The sequence below is a fragment of the Pocillopora damicornis genome, chromosome 5, assembly GCF_964200805.1.
Source record: "Pocillopora damicornis chromosome 5, jaPocDami1.2, whole genome shotgun sequence".
Taxonomy (NCBI): Eukaryota; Metazoa; Cnidaria; class Anthozoa; order Scleractinia; family Pocilloporidae; genus Pocillopora; species Pocillopora damicornis.
In genome coordinates, this window is record NC_142674.1 from 18,523,659 (window position 1) to 18,537,647 (window position 13,989).

A 13,989-nucleotide genomic window follows, 5' to 3' on the forward strand; every position below is an offset into this window, starting at 1 on the left:
TTGTTATCACCAACAACACTGAATAATGAAATTAGATCTGGCTCTTCTAAAGAAGAACAAGAATTCAAATTAAGTGAGAAAAAGAGCTCAAAGCAAGACAGGAGCCCGCAGATTCTGTTTTCAAAGGACAAAAAAAGAACAGCCCATGCTCCAGCAGACTGTATTAACAAGACAGGTAAAGAGTACAAGAAAAGTAAAAAATTTCTCTAGCTACAGCAGAACCTCTCCTTTGGGACACCCCTATTCAGGGAAGAAAAAACTTTGGTCCTGAAAAAATGTTCATCTAATCTTTGCATTTGTAACCTTCATAAAGGATCACCCATATTCAGGGGACACTTTCTGTGATCCCAAGGGTTGTCCCCTGAATGGAGGTTCCACTGTATTTTAAATTTTCTTCCAAACCATTTACTTGAGCTTGTATTGAAGATTACTTCCTAAGATCTGACTTGTAATTCCCACTTCTGTCTGCTATAAAATTCTTTAGTAATTAGTTTTGGGAATTTGCTGTTTCATTGAGATAACGCTCCAGCTGAGTTGTCATGCAATTCTCAACACCTGTTTGCTGAATAATGTATTGACATTACCAGGAGAACTTATATGTATACCTTGAATCAATGTCAGTCTCTAGGCAACTGTACACCTACCCCTCCCTTAACCTAGCAGTGGTCAACTGATAACAAGTTTGGGTTAATTTTAGATTCAGGGAGGGGTAGGTGTGCAGTTTCACCTGACATTGATCCTTGATCTCTTCTGGCAATCAAGTGATATAATTTTTTTTGGTTTTTTTCATAGTAGACAAAATCAATTTTCTAGTAATAGACCATTTCACAGTTGTGTACCTGGTTGTCAAGCCTTTGATTTGGAGTGGGGCTGAATGTGATTTTGTTGTGATAGAGACCAGTATCTAGTTAGCATGATAACAAAGTAATATACATTTGAAAAACAGCAAGGTTTATATCAAAACAAGGTCATCCTTTGCCTCACTCTTGTTCAAAGGCTTGGCAACCAAGCATGCAACTGTAAAATGGACTATAGAGTTAAATGCTAGTGCATTGAGACAATTAACAGTTGTGAAGTTCAGAAAATAATGGAAAAAAGGAAGAAAAAATATGGGAAACTCATTGAGAATTTCACTAAGGCAGTGAAATGTCTCTTTAACCCTTTCACTCCCACAGGTGACTGAGACAGAATTTCTCCTTACAATATGAATGTAATATCAAGCAGGCAGGTGATAAGAATAGAGAAGAATATCAATCATGAGAATATTAGTTGATCCAATACCAAATTCTCTGAACTAATGTCATAAGAATTGTATGGCAGATAGTAAGGAGAATTACAAATCAGATCTTGGGAGTGAAAGGGTTAAAGGATTGAGCCGATCTCTTTTTTTCTCCTTATGATTTTAGCAACTTATGTGCACCAATACTTATGATTTGTATATATCTTTAATTGCAGTTTCCCCAGATTCTTCTGCTGGGCCTTGCAATTCTACAAAACAAAAAGCTCCTGAAAAATCATCTTCAACAAGAATGAAACCTGAAAATGGCCTGGGTACAAAAGGCTCAGGGACTACCAGAAGACTGACTGCACAAGATGAAAACCCCAACAATGGAAAACTGGCCACAGGAAAGAAAAAAGCTGCAGTTGAAACAGAGACCAGAACAGGAAAGTCAACAGATGATGAGAACTTTTCTTGTGATAGGTTTTCCAGTTTACGAATTATTAATCCACTGATTTCATCAGTTGTTATGGAGAAGAGGATGGAAGGACGCAGAATGGTGAAGATTTCACAGATATCAACCAAGATTAAGGGAAATAATGATATTGATGGGGACTGGGTGACAATTGGTGTTATAGTTCAAAAGATGCCTCCAAAGAAAAGCTCAAATGTAAGTTCAGTATTTTGTATCCTTTATTGTTATTTCTCTCAGTTAGTATACATGCTATGATTGGTCAATTTAGCAGACAGTATTTCACTTTACACCCTGTTAAATAGTCCATTTACAGTTGTGTGCTTGGTTGCCAAGCCTTTGAACGGGAGTGAGGCTAAGGGTGACCTAGTTGTGAGACAAACATTGCTACTTTAACTTTTCAAATGCAAATAAGTTTGCTATCATGCTATCTAGACACTGGTCTCTATCACAATAAAGTCAACTTTAGCCTCACTCCAAATCAAAGGCTTGGCAACCAATTACACACCTGTGAAATGTCCTATTTAAAAGGTCTCTTTTGACTGAAATCTTCTCCCTTTGCTAACTTTGTTTTCTTGGTCTATACCATAAGTAACACATCCTTGTGTCTTTTTTCTGTTGAGATTTATGGTCTGCATGCTTTGTGCTTGGACCATTAATCTAAAACTTAGTCTGCAACTGACAGTACAGACCTCAAACTTGGTTAATTAGATGTATTTAAAATAGCATGATAACAAGGCTTTTCACTGCACCTCTAGGGTGGTGTCAGGTTTTTTTTCTAGATGAATAAATTTTATTATGTGTAGTAACAATAACAAGCTTCAGATTTATCAATTGATTCATGTACTAGGGTTCAAACATCGCATGAGTGTTAAGTTTTCACTAAGAGTTTCTTAATTTTGTCTGTTTTCAGGGGCAAACTTATGGTATATGGAAACTCTCAGATCTTGGCCCTAACACCAGCAATGAAATTGTTGCATTGTTTCTCTTTGGTGATGTATACAAAGAGCACTGGAAGACGACTGAAGGGAGTGTTGTGGCTCTTCTTAATGCATCTCTTCTACCTGCCAAAGAGGTAAGCAGTAACAGTTGCATGTAATATGAGATGATTTGGTTTTGGCAACTGAGTTGATCATGAAAATTGGCAACTGCAGAGAGTTTCTAAAGCTTATGTTTTGAATGTATTTGCTAAGGCAAAGGGCTTATGTTTATAACTTCAGCCCTAGAAATTCTTTGCAGTGGTCAATTTACATTAACAACTTAGTTAAAACCAAAGGATTTTATGATACCCCTTATATAGGCAGCACCATACTTTCTTTAGGGCTTGTCTTCTTGCCCTTTTTTTAGCAGTTTACTAACAAGTGGAGTCAAGCATGAGGAAAGCACTAGGATTGTGCAAGGGTCAAAGATACACACAAGTGGAGGAGGGCACTAAAAAATGCTTCTCCACTTTACATTGCTTGCCTCTTCTTGCCCAAAGAATACAGAAATATCCCCTGTCCTCTTTGCTATTCTAGCAGTTTTATCCTAAAACTTTGATCATTCTTTATCCTGCCTACTTTGATGAAAGCACATGGGATCTCTGTGAAATTAAATCTGTATACATTTGAAATAAAACTGTTTCATTCCTATCCCTCCAGAAGAATTCTAAAGACCTGGCTCTCACTTTGGACAATGCCAGAAAACTTATGCTGATGGGAATATCCAAAGATCTCGGCAAATGCAGAGGACTCAAAAAGTCAGATAATCGCCCGTGTACAAATTTTGTCAACAGGTACAAAATGTTTGGTAGTTTTAACCTACATATAGTTAGTCTAACATTGTGCACAAAAGGAAGAGAAAGATTGTGATGCTAAATGGGAAGGCTTGGCCAGTATTTGGGCCAGTATTGGGCTAGTGTTGCATCAGCATTTGGCCAACATTGGGTAAGCATGTTATAGTAGCAAATATCCAATGGCTTTCCTCCATTTTGATTGGCTGTATTGCCATGACATAGTCCAAAAGATAAATTAACCTATTTTCTTAAAAAATCAGTGGAAATTATGAGGGTAAGGTTAATCCTTAAAGGTGCAAGGAACTTCTACTCCTGTATACTGAGATCATTTGTCAAATGACTTGTAGGATGTTCTATAATGTACTACTCAAAAGTGTTGCATACACTAATCTATACTAATATCTATTTGATACATTTTGAGGTTTTTTCATTTTATTTTCATTAGGCAACATGGTGAGTTCTGTGAATACCATGTCCAAGCAGCCTACCATTCAATGAGGGCTCAAAGAATGGAATGCCAGACAGGGTATGGAAATTCAATGATGGTTATCCAACACTCCTTTGCCATAGTTTTGTAGCCTACAGAGTAGGCATGAGTTTTGGCAAGTGAGTGATCAGTGTTTTCTTGCAGAGGGGGAGAAAAAGAAATTTGTACCAAGGGGGGTGAGGGAGTAGAGGGGGAAATAAACAACCCTTCCTCAACCCTTCCCCCAACCATCCATGCTAGCTCTAAATCAAACATGGCCTCTGGATGAACTAAGGAGCCTGCAATGCAGGCTAATATTTTTGCTGATTTGATTTTCAGCCCTCTTTTTTATGTTGTATGTTTTAGGTATGGTCCCTCAGGTAAAGCACCACTAATGAAGAAGTTTAAGAAAGACCTCAATACTTCAACCTTCATGTATCAAGGACGCACAGTGAATGCATCCAGTCACAATACCGACCACAAGAAGAAAAATGTTTCACTGAAGAGCCTTAGTGTAGGTAAAAGAAATGGATCTACTGAGGTGATGGCAAAAGGTTAAGTTTATTACGATAGAACCAATCTTGTAGAGTTAGGCCAAATGACTATATGGCAAAACACTGACTGAAAACTTGCTAAGAGCAAATTTGTTCATGATGGGTAATTTGCACTGGATCATGTTTTCTATAAGATTATGATCCTGTGGCTCACTAGAGAGGAAGGGGCACAGGAAGCCAAAGAACAATTTTCCACCTAGAGGGGGTGTTGCTCAGTAATATTTTGCTGATATATAATATCAATACAATATTAAACAGACAAGTGACGAGTAAAAAGAAAATATCAGTAAGAGGATTTTTAATTGATCCAATACCAAATTCTCCAAATTTACATGTTGTATGACAGAATGTAAGGAGAAATACCAATGAGATCTTTGGAGAGAATGGATGAAGGCCCCTCATAAGATGTTATTCATCTACACAGAACGTCAGATTTAAAAGGTTCTGTTAGAAAGCAATAAATTTGTAACTCAGCTTCTAAAAAAACCATTCTCTCTCTTAGTTGCTGCTCATAAATCTTTCTGATTTTCTGAGTTTTGAACTGTTAATATCTGGTTTTCCCTTAGTGTCTAAGTATTTATTTACTTTCTTTGATTCAGGTGATTCAGTTCATCAAAAGGGAAATAGGAGCAATCCTACTGCTGAACATTCAGACTTCTTGTAAGTGTCATACAAATGCTTAGATTGATACAAATAAAAGCCATAAAGGTGACAGATTTCCTGCCTGAAAGATATTATCCCTTTCAGTTGATTTGTTTGTCATAAACCGTATTGTGAGTTGACAAAGCCTCTTTTTCAAGTTGATATGCAATGATAACGGTTAAACGTCCGCGCGAGTGTTAGAGTTGAAGCGGCTGAGAATCGGCCCAACATCATGTTTTCAGGCTGTCAAAACCAAGCTGTCGCACAGGACTTTGAAACAACGACATGAGCTAGGAAGTAACTGTGTCTTATATACGTACATGCATAGCGTTTTGGCTAAGTGTGCAACAGAAAGGTATATACACAGAGTATCTCGTAATTAAAAAAGAAACTTTGAGTCCCAAAAGTCCTAAGTTTCCCTTCTCTCTCCATTTCTTTCCTTCTACGGTTTTATCAGAACGTTTTCATTTTTGTACACACCACTTGTTTTCTGTCTTTATAATTTTGCGCGGAAAATTTATGCGTGGCCGGCTAAAATTGATCCTGTGGCGCATGCCCGACGTTTGACTGTTGCATGATCATATTTTCAAGGGGAGTGGCTCCTGGATATATCTATTGCTAGTTTCCATGAAATATATCCAGCCAAACCGAAAAAACCTTATCTAACTGATACAAATGAAAGCAGTGGTCCACGCTTCGCGCGTAGGCGCACTAAAAAAAGCATCGCTTTGCATGTCTCCAGTCCCAAAAAGATGGATATCAGTTTACAGCGCCCTCTGCAACATTTACACACTTAGTAGTAGTCCGCGCATGCTTAAAATACAGTGCTAGATAAGCGACTGGGCTATCCAAGCGGCTAGTTGTGACAAAAGGAACCGATCAAGGTAAAGCGAAAATGTTCATTTCTCTCGTTGCTTTGACAGAGTACAGCTTCTTGAAATGCCAACAGTTGGCTCCAGAAATCTGATCAGACATTTAAACCAAGACGAGGAACAAAGTAAGTACCACAGGAAGACCTTCACTCTTTCACCTCCAAGATGTAAATATAAAATTCTCTCTCTCACTAGCATGGGACAATTAACGAAATCCTTTGTAGGCGCCAAACACGGAAAAATATACAACCAACTTTTGAGACGAATGAAAAGTCGCTTTATTGATAGGAAATTTCGGGGAACCTGCTCTGGGTGGTTTACTACGAAAAATTTGGCTTGAGAGCGTGGGAGAAGGTTAAGCGGCTAATCCTTTAACACCCATGAGTGGCTAAGACGGAATTTCTCCTTACAGTATCAATGAAATATCAAGCAGACAAGTGATGAGAATAAAGAAAAATATCAATTTATAGGTTGTTAGCTGATTCAATAACAAATTATCCATACTAACAACAAGAGAACTGTATTGCAGACAGTAAGGAGAATTACTGATGAGATCTTGGGAGTATAAGGGTTAAACGCTTGAGTATGGAGAGAGGCCTTGAAAAATGCAAATCGGTGAGAGATCTGGCTCTCATTATTATTTTTACCAGGCCCACAGTAAACCTCTCCCCAACTCGTCTCAAATCTTCCCGCAAGGCGGACAAACGCACGACCTGCAGAACATATTTCGTGGCTGCGTTTTATATATATATATATATATATATATATATATATATAGTCAAAATGTTACATTTTCTCTCCAGAAAAACCAGAGGAAGAGAGAAAGCCCACAATTTCTGCTTCAGAGCTCTTAAAAGCGCATGAAAAGGAACTTAAACGAACGAAGTCTTCGTCCACGGGCACACTTGGAGCACCCATGTTAGGGCGTGGTCTGGCGCCAGGATCGGATCTCTTCTTTGATGGTTCACCCAAGTTCGGGAAACGGAAATTAAATGATACCGAGAGAGCAAAGGTAAACATGAACTAATCCCAATTTCTCTCTTCTTTTCAAGTTCGGTCTCTAACAGACAGCAGTTATCGATCCTATCACAATTTTAAAAGGAAAGCAATGATTAAACATTGTCTTTTTGCCCCAAAAAATTGTTTAAAAAAATAGTTGCAAAGAGCAAGATGAACATCGTTTTTTGAGTATGTGAACTTGAATTTTTTGAATAAATTTTTGGTTGCTTTCCAACATTTCTAATACTCTCTTTGGGCATAAATATTTTAACACTTAGGATTTGATTTATATAGTGCATGTCAGCTTTCTTTGGCGTTACATTACGAAATCCCTTTTTCGTTGATAAGTTGGTCTGTTCTCGTTACATTTTTGATAAGCTGGTCTGTTTTCGTCGCTTTTTTGATCGGGAAGGGGAAATTAGTATTGCCTAACAAATTATTCATCATGACTTGAGTATTAAATTTCTTGTCATTCCATAATCGTTTTATCTGCTTTCAAACCACTGTTCAATCGAAGAAAACGGCACTTTTTCCAGAGATGTCATTTGAGGCCGTTTCCGCCGGCTGTCAGACTGTTTTTCCCCTGCCACTTTGAGAATTTTGATCAAAGACAGAAAATAAGTATTTTGAACGGTTTCGAACATCAGTATGTGGCTAAAAAATGTTACTCAAATATGTTCCAGAATACTGGAAATCGCGTCTCAAAGAATTTGAAATTTAAAATTTTTCCAGGTGAGCATGCCCTGACCCTTCTAGAAGGGTTCTTTTGCATTTTGAAGTTCTTTTGCATCACACCATTCATGATTCAGTTCAACAGCTTCCTTGGTTCAGATCCTACATCCATTGCATTTTCTTATGACAACCCTGTTTATTTATTATTTTTATTTTGTCAGCTCAAAGCTTTGTCACTTGTGAAACAGAAAGGATCTATAGAAAAAGAAGACCCAAATGCTGTTCGCAAAAAGTTATCTCCAAAGGCGCAGGAAGAAATTCAAAAGAAAGCGTTTGAAGATAGCAGCAAAGGTATGCCAATTAAACATTGATCGCCTGAGAACTTTTAACTGAGGCTCGTCCACGCCGATCTAACTGGTGAGATTTTCTGTTTAGGCCTTTCGTTTACAGGAAAGGACTTGAAGGTCTAAGGAATAGTGGGATTGGCTCACGTAGCACCGTGTGATTGGACAAGAAGTCTCGTGCCAATCAGATGTTTAACTCATATCCCTATCGACTTGGTCATTAGCATTTTCCCGCCCTTGACGTCAAATGTCCGTGTGATTCCTGTCACAGCCCTCTTTCAACCATTATTTGCGCATGCTCTAACTTACATTTCGGAGGCAAATGTTCTTTGTTTCTGTTGTAGAAAACGATGATGGAAATGCGGATCAAGATTCAAGGAAAAAAAGGAGACGGATTTTGGGACCAGAGTTTGGATCAATAGATCTGACTTCCGAGGAAGGTAAAAAACTGCTTGCTGCAAAATCACAGCATGTTGGAGCCGTGCGAGAGGTGAGTATAGTGATTGGAGGAATATCATAACCATAATAATACTGAAAATAATGGAACTTTAGCGAGGTGGCCCTTCTCCACTGTTTCCAGGTCGAGTTAGGTTTTGGAATGTGTTTTTTTGGTGGAGAAAGGAAAACCGGAGGACCCGGAAAAAAAAACTCTCGCGGCAAGGACGACAACCAGCTACAAACTCAACCCACATGTGACGCCAGGTCCGGGAACCGAACCCGAGCCACAGCGCTGGGAGGCGAGCGCTCTCACCACTGCCCAACCCCACTCCCCACAACCTCACTACGCTCATTCTGTCCGTTCTCTCATGAACAAACCCTTTACAGAAACAGAAGTCGACATTTTGAATTGATCATCAGGAAAAATGATCCTCAAAACGAGCTTGTGCTCCAGCAGAGCCAAGGTGCAACAAGCAATTAACTTTTGTACCTGGGTGACTTAAAGAACTTTGCTTTTCTAAGAGTTATTAAGAGCAGGAAAGTTTTTCTCACGTGCAATCCAACCCAGTGGTCAAATGTCTGCGCATGTGCAAACGTGGCTAGGTGGCCTACTTTCAGGCTGTCTGAACCAAGTTGTCTCACACAAGTTACAAACAATCAAACGAGCTAGTAAGTCACGGTGTTTTAGAAGCGTACCGCTTTTCCGGTAAAGCTCAAAATCAGGATACCCGTACTTGAATAAGCTTTGAGTTCGGTGAAAATTATCGAGTTTTCCTTTTCGCGGCTTTTATTTCCTTTTACAGTTAAACAGCTCAATTTTCTTTCGCCTATTTTGCAAGAAAGCGGTGGTTTCTAATGTTTTCCTTCGAAATTCTGCGCGGTCGCCCTAAATTGACCCCTCGCGCATGCCCGGCATTACACCGCTGTGCTGTCCAGCCTGCGCCTAAGAAAAGACTAGTGCATACTTTTTGATCAGAAACCAAATACATATGTTTAGGCTGAGGCCGAGAGAGAGGAAAAATACTTCAACGAACTGGAGAAGAAAGAAAGACTGGAGGATAAAATGAAGACGATTACAGAGCTCAAAGTAAAAGTGGTCTGCTGTAAACAGGTAAACGATTGTGTTTGACGAAGCCTAGTTGTGTTTAATTAAAATTCACCGGTCTCTTGCCTTGTGTAACCAGTCTGCTCCACCATGATCTATTGTTTACTTAAAAAAATATAAATTTAACTATGTTTACGTCGAGCAATTTGCAATTTTTAAAAAATAAAGATATTTTGAAATGGCTTCGGATTGCCTCAATTCTCCTGGTGATTGGTTTAAAAAGCTCGCACCACCCAATCAGATGCAAAAATAAAATCTATCGCGACTCAGAGACTTGCGTTTTCCCGCGCTTTAAGCAGTCTGAGCTTTGATTTTTCATTGGCTTCTTATGATTTTTTTGTAAGTCTTGATTGGCCGTTGTCACATAGTTGCTCGCGTTTTCCCGCGCTTCAGGAGGTTCGCATGTTTGAACTCTTCCCTTTTTACTTTGCTCTGTGCGATAATGTTCCTTCGCTCTGATGACAGGCATTTTGACTACCTTAAAGGGACTCCTTAATCACCTTGGTCTTTCTTGTAGTGTAATTACGTAGCAGAGGGTGCCTCAGAACTCTGCCACAAGGAAAAGCATGCGCTGAAGTATTGTAAGGCTCTGAAGAAGTTCTTCATGTGTAAAGACTGCAAAACTCGCACTGTATCATATGGATCGCCAATTCCTAAACATCCTTGCAGGTGAGAGTAGCCACCATCGTTTTTTGTTTGTTTGTTTATTTTCTTCTGCTTTCGTTTTTAAACACCATTAATCTGCTTCCCGTTTAATACTTTCCATTCCTTGCCTTTGGCTAAACTATCATTTGAAACTCTCCTTTCCTTTCTCTTTTTTATTACTCCTCTATTCCTTTCTTTTAAATTTCAATCTTGTGCATTCTTCTATTTTCCTCGGTTCCATTTTTTCGCTATCTCCTTTATTCGATTTTTTCTTTCCATTTTAGCCTCTTCTCTTTTCTCTTCTCGTTCCTTTTTATTATTTACATTTCTAATTTTGTTTAGGCAATGCGGTGCTACAAACTATCAGAAAACATCCATTTACAAGGTACGACATAAATGCTTAACAGACAGCTTTTTAACATCTGTCGATATTTGCAAAATTGTCGCTTACGAGTTCATAATTTCTTGACAAGCAACTGTCATATACTTGCGTCTTCGACGATCTTCGACAATTTCTTGGAAAAAGCAGCCAGATCCTGTACGACCAGACATACCTTGATAAGGCAGTCTCCAATAAATCGAGTTGAAATGACCAAGATTTTTGGTGTAAAATCTTGCAAAAATCTCAGTTTCAAAAATGGTATAGGATTGAACCTACATCCTGTTAGCTTTCCTCCTTGAACTTATCTCGATGATTTTCTTATTTGATCGATTCTCATCGACTTTCTGAAGTAATCTGGAGCTGTATTGGTTTTTTTATGTGATTGATCTATAGAAATCACGCCACTCTTTTACCCAATCACCCGTTTTCAGCCCGCGCTTTAGGCATGTCACGTGCTTTCACTTTGAGTTCCTATTGGTTCGTTTTGATGCTCACCTTTTGTTTGTTTAACTTTGTTTTTGTTATACGTCACTTTTTCGGAATGCTCACTATAGACCTTTTTTGAAATATTTCTCAAATGATTCTTATTTTTTTTCGCTGATGTTTGCTTCTTTTCAGGAAACGGAAGGCCCGAAGATAGCAGGGGAAACTCTACTCGTTAGAGGGGAAGAACTTCCAAAATTTCTTAACAGTCTTTAAAAGCTCTTCAGGAGTTGCAGTGAAATATTTTTACTAGAGAATTGTTATATTACCATATGAATGAAACAGTTTTCACCTGCAGTCGCACAAGTTGAGATTTGAATCATTTTTAAATAAACTCGTTTTTTTAAGAAAATTTCTGCCTTTGTTATTTCTTATGAGAAATTCCAAGCAACCTTTACGCAGGAGCCTTTACTAATCAAATTGGGGATAGTACAGCAACGAATTCCTTTCTCTTTCAAAGCGGAGTTTTAAGGCATGAACGAAAATCATAGAACAGTAATTAATGATGTACTTTCCTTTGCCATCCGTGTAATCAAAGCTAAAATTGGGCTTGGACAGAAGCGTGTAATTTAGTAATTTTCCGCTTTCACACGCTAGACAGTATTCCCTCCCGCCGACATTTCATGAACTTGTTTTCTCATATTCATCTAAACACCAAGAATTTCATATTTCTCGTTCTACTACTCGAGGAGATTCCTTGAATTTTTTTTTCTATAAACTTTCTCACTTCTTAGTTTTCGATGAAAAAAAAAGAAGAAAGCACCGAAACATTTAGGAAGGTAATTGAGAGGTTTGTTTTTTCAGAGTCGCAATTTGACAGAATGTTATGCTCAATATTTTTACAAAATAAAGACATAATAAGCTAGTACTATTATCGACATTCTTCAAGAGCTGGATTTTTGTTCAAAGAGGGTTCCTATACTTTCTACTTGAAGCGTAATAGAGCGATTTTTTTTCTCGTGAATCGTGATTTGAGATTAGGAGATCTTTTCATGTCCACGTTAAGTAACTTTTTCATTAAACGTGACTCGTGAATGAAGAACTAAATTAAACGTGACTTGTGAACCATTCTGTTTTACGTGATGAATTCCTGGCTTTTTAATGGTTTTGAAAATACATCGTTCTCGAACGGTTGACTTAAATTTCAACCAGGGTTTTGACTGAACATGAACTTCATATGGATTAATTAAAGTCATAAAACAGACCTCTAATGGTCCTTGAACTGATAAAATTAAGCATGTCGTCACTTGTCACACAAGACTGGTCAAGAGTAGAAAAAATAAAAGTTAAATTCGTGAATTAGGTTTTATATTTTTATGTGAAAGGTCTCAAATTTCGCGTGGACGTGAAATAACTTTTGATACATTCGTGAGGCGTGGAAAGGCCAAATATTTTTATGCAGCTGAGTTTTATAAGGAGTATGGGAGACCCTCTTCAAAACTAGCAGCTTTTGAGAGATGAATTTGTACATCCTAAAAGATCGCCGAACCTGGGAAATATAATTGCTGGTCCAAACTTTTTTTTTTTCCTAATAATTCGTGAGGAAAGCGTAAGTGGTGTTTCTAGAACAACTAATTACATCTTACATTTTATTAATTTTTCATGATAACAATTTCAAACTCGACTGGTTATCAATTTGGCGTCGGCGTCATTGATTCAGGCCCACTTTCCAAGTTCGGAGTTCATCGAAGCTTCTAATTCGAATGAAACATCTCACAAAAACCAGCGTAAAACAAAGAACACTAGCTTTAAACTGACACCTTGTCTGCCGATGAAAACGTTACCAAGTCGATCGATTTTTATGCGTTGTGTGTTATTTTTAAACTGCGCTCTAGCAAACGGGAGAATATGCAGTTGGCGGGCGGCAAATTACAGCAACATTGGAAAAGGTAGACATCTTACGCTCGTATAAGTTGTGCAAAGTTAATGAGGTGCAAAAGTCTGGTGTTATTTTTTGTTTAAACGTGTTAAGAATAACCCGAACAACTTAGCTAATGAGATTACGTAAGTATTTCTACCATGCGCTAATTTATTTTCAGACCGTTTCACCAAGCGTTTCTAGATGGTGAAGCTGTGTTTGTTTTATCGGTTAGACTAAGGGGATCATGATATATCATTAAGCATTTCGAGTATAATACCGACAAATTTATTGGAAGTGATTTATTTCCTAATGTTTTAAAAAGTCCTTTCATTGGTAAAGCTGTATTTAATCAAACCTAAAATCCATTAGGACAATGAAGAAAATCGAACAATTATACGCGATAAAACTAATGAGTTTAAGTAATTTTAGCGGTTTCTACTTGTTTATTTTCTTACAATTCTTGTCAATCCTTTGTAAAAATGTAGTGATTTGAGGTAAAAGGCTATGAAAAATTACTTAAAAATGGTCTTCGTGCGAGCAAATTGAATGAACCAACGGGCCGAAACAAAGCCATTTTCTGCGTTCCTTCTTGCTAGCGGAGACCTATAATAAAGGATGTTTTCCGTGATAGTGACCAACAGCATAAAGTGTGCTATGTCGCAGATGCTGTGACAATAGCATCTGAAATGAGTTATTCATCGTTTTCAACAAGAAGCTCTTCAAATGAAAATAAATATATCCTATAAGAAGAAGAAAAAAGGTAACCGTAAAAAAATTTCAGTTAACTGTAATCAGGATAACGGAAAGATGTGAACCGTTAGCCGTAAATTGGCCAAAATTTGAAGCTTTAGCCGGAAAAAATCGAAACCCTAGTGAGACTCTCTTAAAAGGAACTTTTCGATGCTCCTTAATGGGACTCTTTCATATTAAAAGTTGTTCGCGATCTCGTATAAACCCAGTTTTTCCTTTTTGTCTAGTTTTTAAAGCGAAAATTTATACTTAACAATCAAAAATAAAATATTACTTTTTATATTTATGGGTTTCTTTCTTGTATATTTTCT

At 37.8% G+C, this 13,989-nt stretch overlaps 1 protein-coding gene across 1 annotated transcript in view; it reads left to right on the plus strand.

The window, feature by feature from the left end:
- LOC113664477 (protein MCM10 homolog) overlaps window positions 1-11,419 on the plus strand; it is a 13,864-nt gene extending 2,445 nt beyond the window's left edge. Inside the window, exons 4-18 of the mRNA XM_089207149.1 lie at window positions 1-175; window positions 1,456-1,889; window positions 2,605-2,766; window positions 3,332-3,465; window positions 3,911-3,991; window positions 4,298-4,485; window positions 5,085-5,145; window positions 6,051-6,124; window positions 6,803-7,011; window positions 7,892-8,021; window positions 8,359-8,504; window positions 9,450-9,563; window positions 10,075-10,226; window positions 10,545-10,587; window positions 11,203-11,419. The exon at window positions 1-175 is cut by the window's left edge and continues 2 nt beyond it. Coding sequence (XP_089063275.1) covers window positions 1-175; window positions 1,456-1,889; window positions 2,605-2,766; window positions 3,332-3,465; window positions 3,911-3,991; window positions 4,298-4,485; window positions 5,085-5,145; window positions 6,051-6,124; window positions 6,803-7,011; window positions 7,892-8,021; window positions 8,359-8,504; window positions 9,450-9,563; window positions 10,075-10,226; window positions 10,545-10,587; window positions 11,203-11,283 — 2,184 coding nt within the window. The 3' untranslated portion in view covers window positions 11,284-11,419. The remainder of the gene's footprint in view (window positions 176-1,455; window positions 1,890-2,604; window positions 2,767-3,331; window positions 3,466-3,910; window positions 3,992-4,297; window positions 4,486-5,084; window positions 5,146-6,050; window positions 6,125-6,802; window positions 7,012-7,891; window positions 8,022-8,358; window positions 8,505-9,449; window positions 9,564-10,074; window positions 10,227-10,544; window positions 10,588-11,202) is intronic.
- The last annotated feature ends 2,570 nt before the right edge of the window (window positions 11,420-13,989 follow it).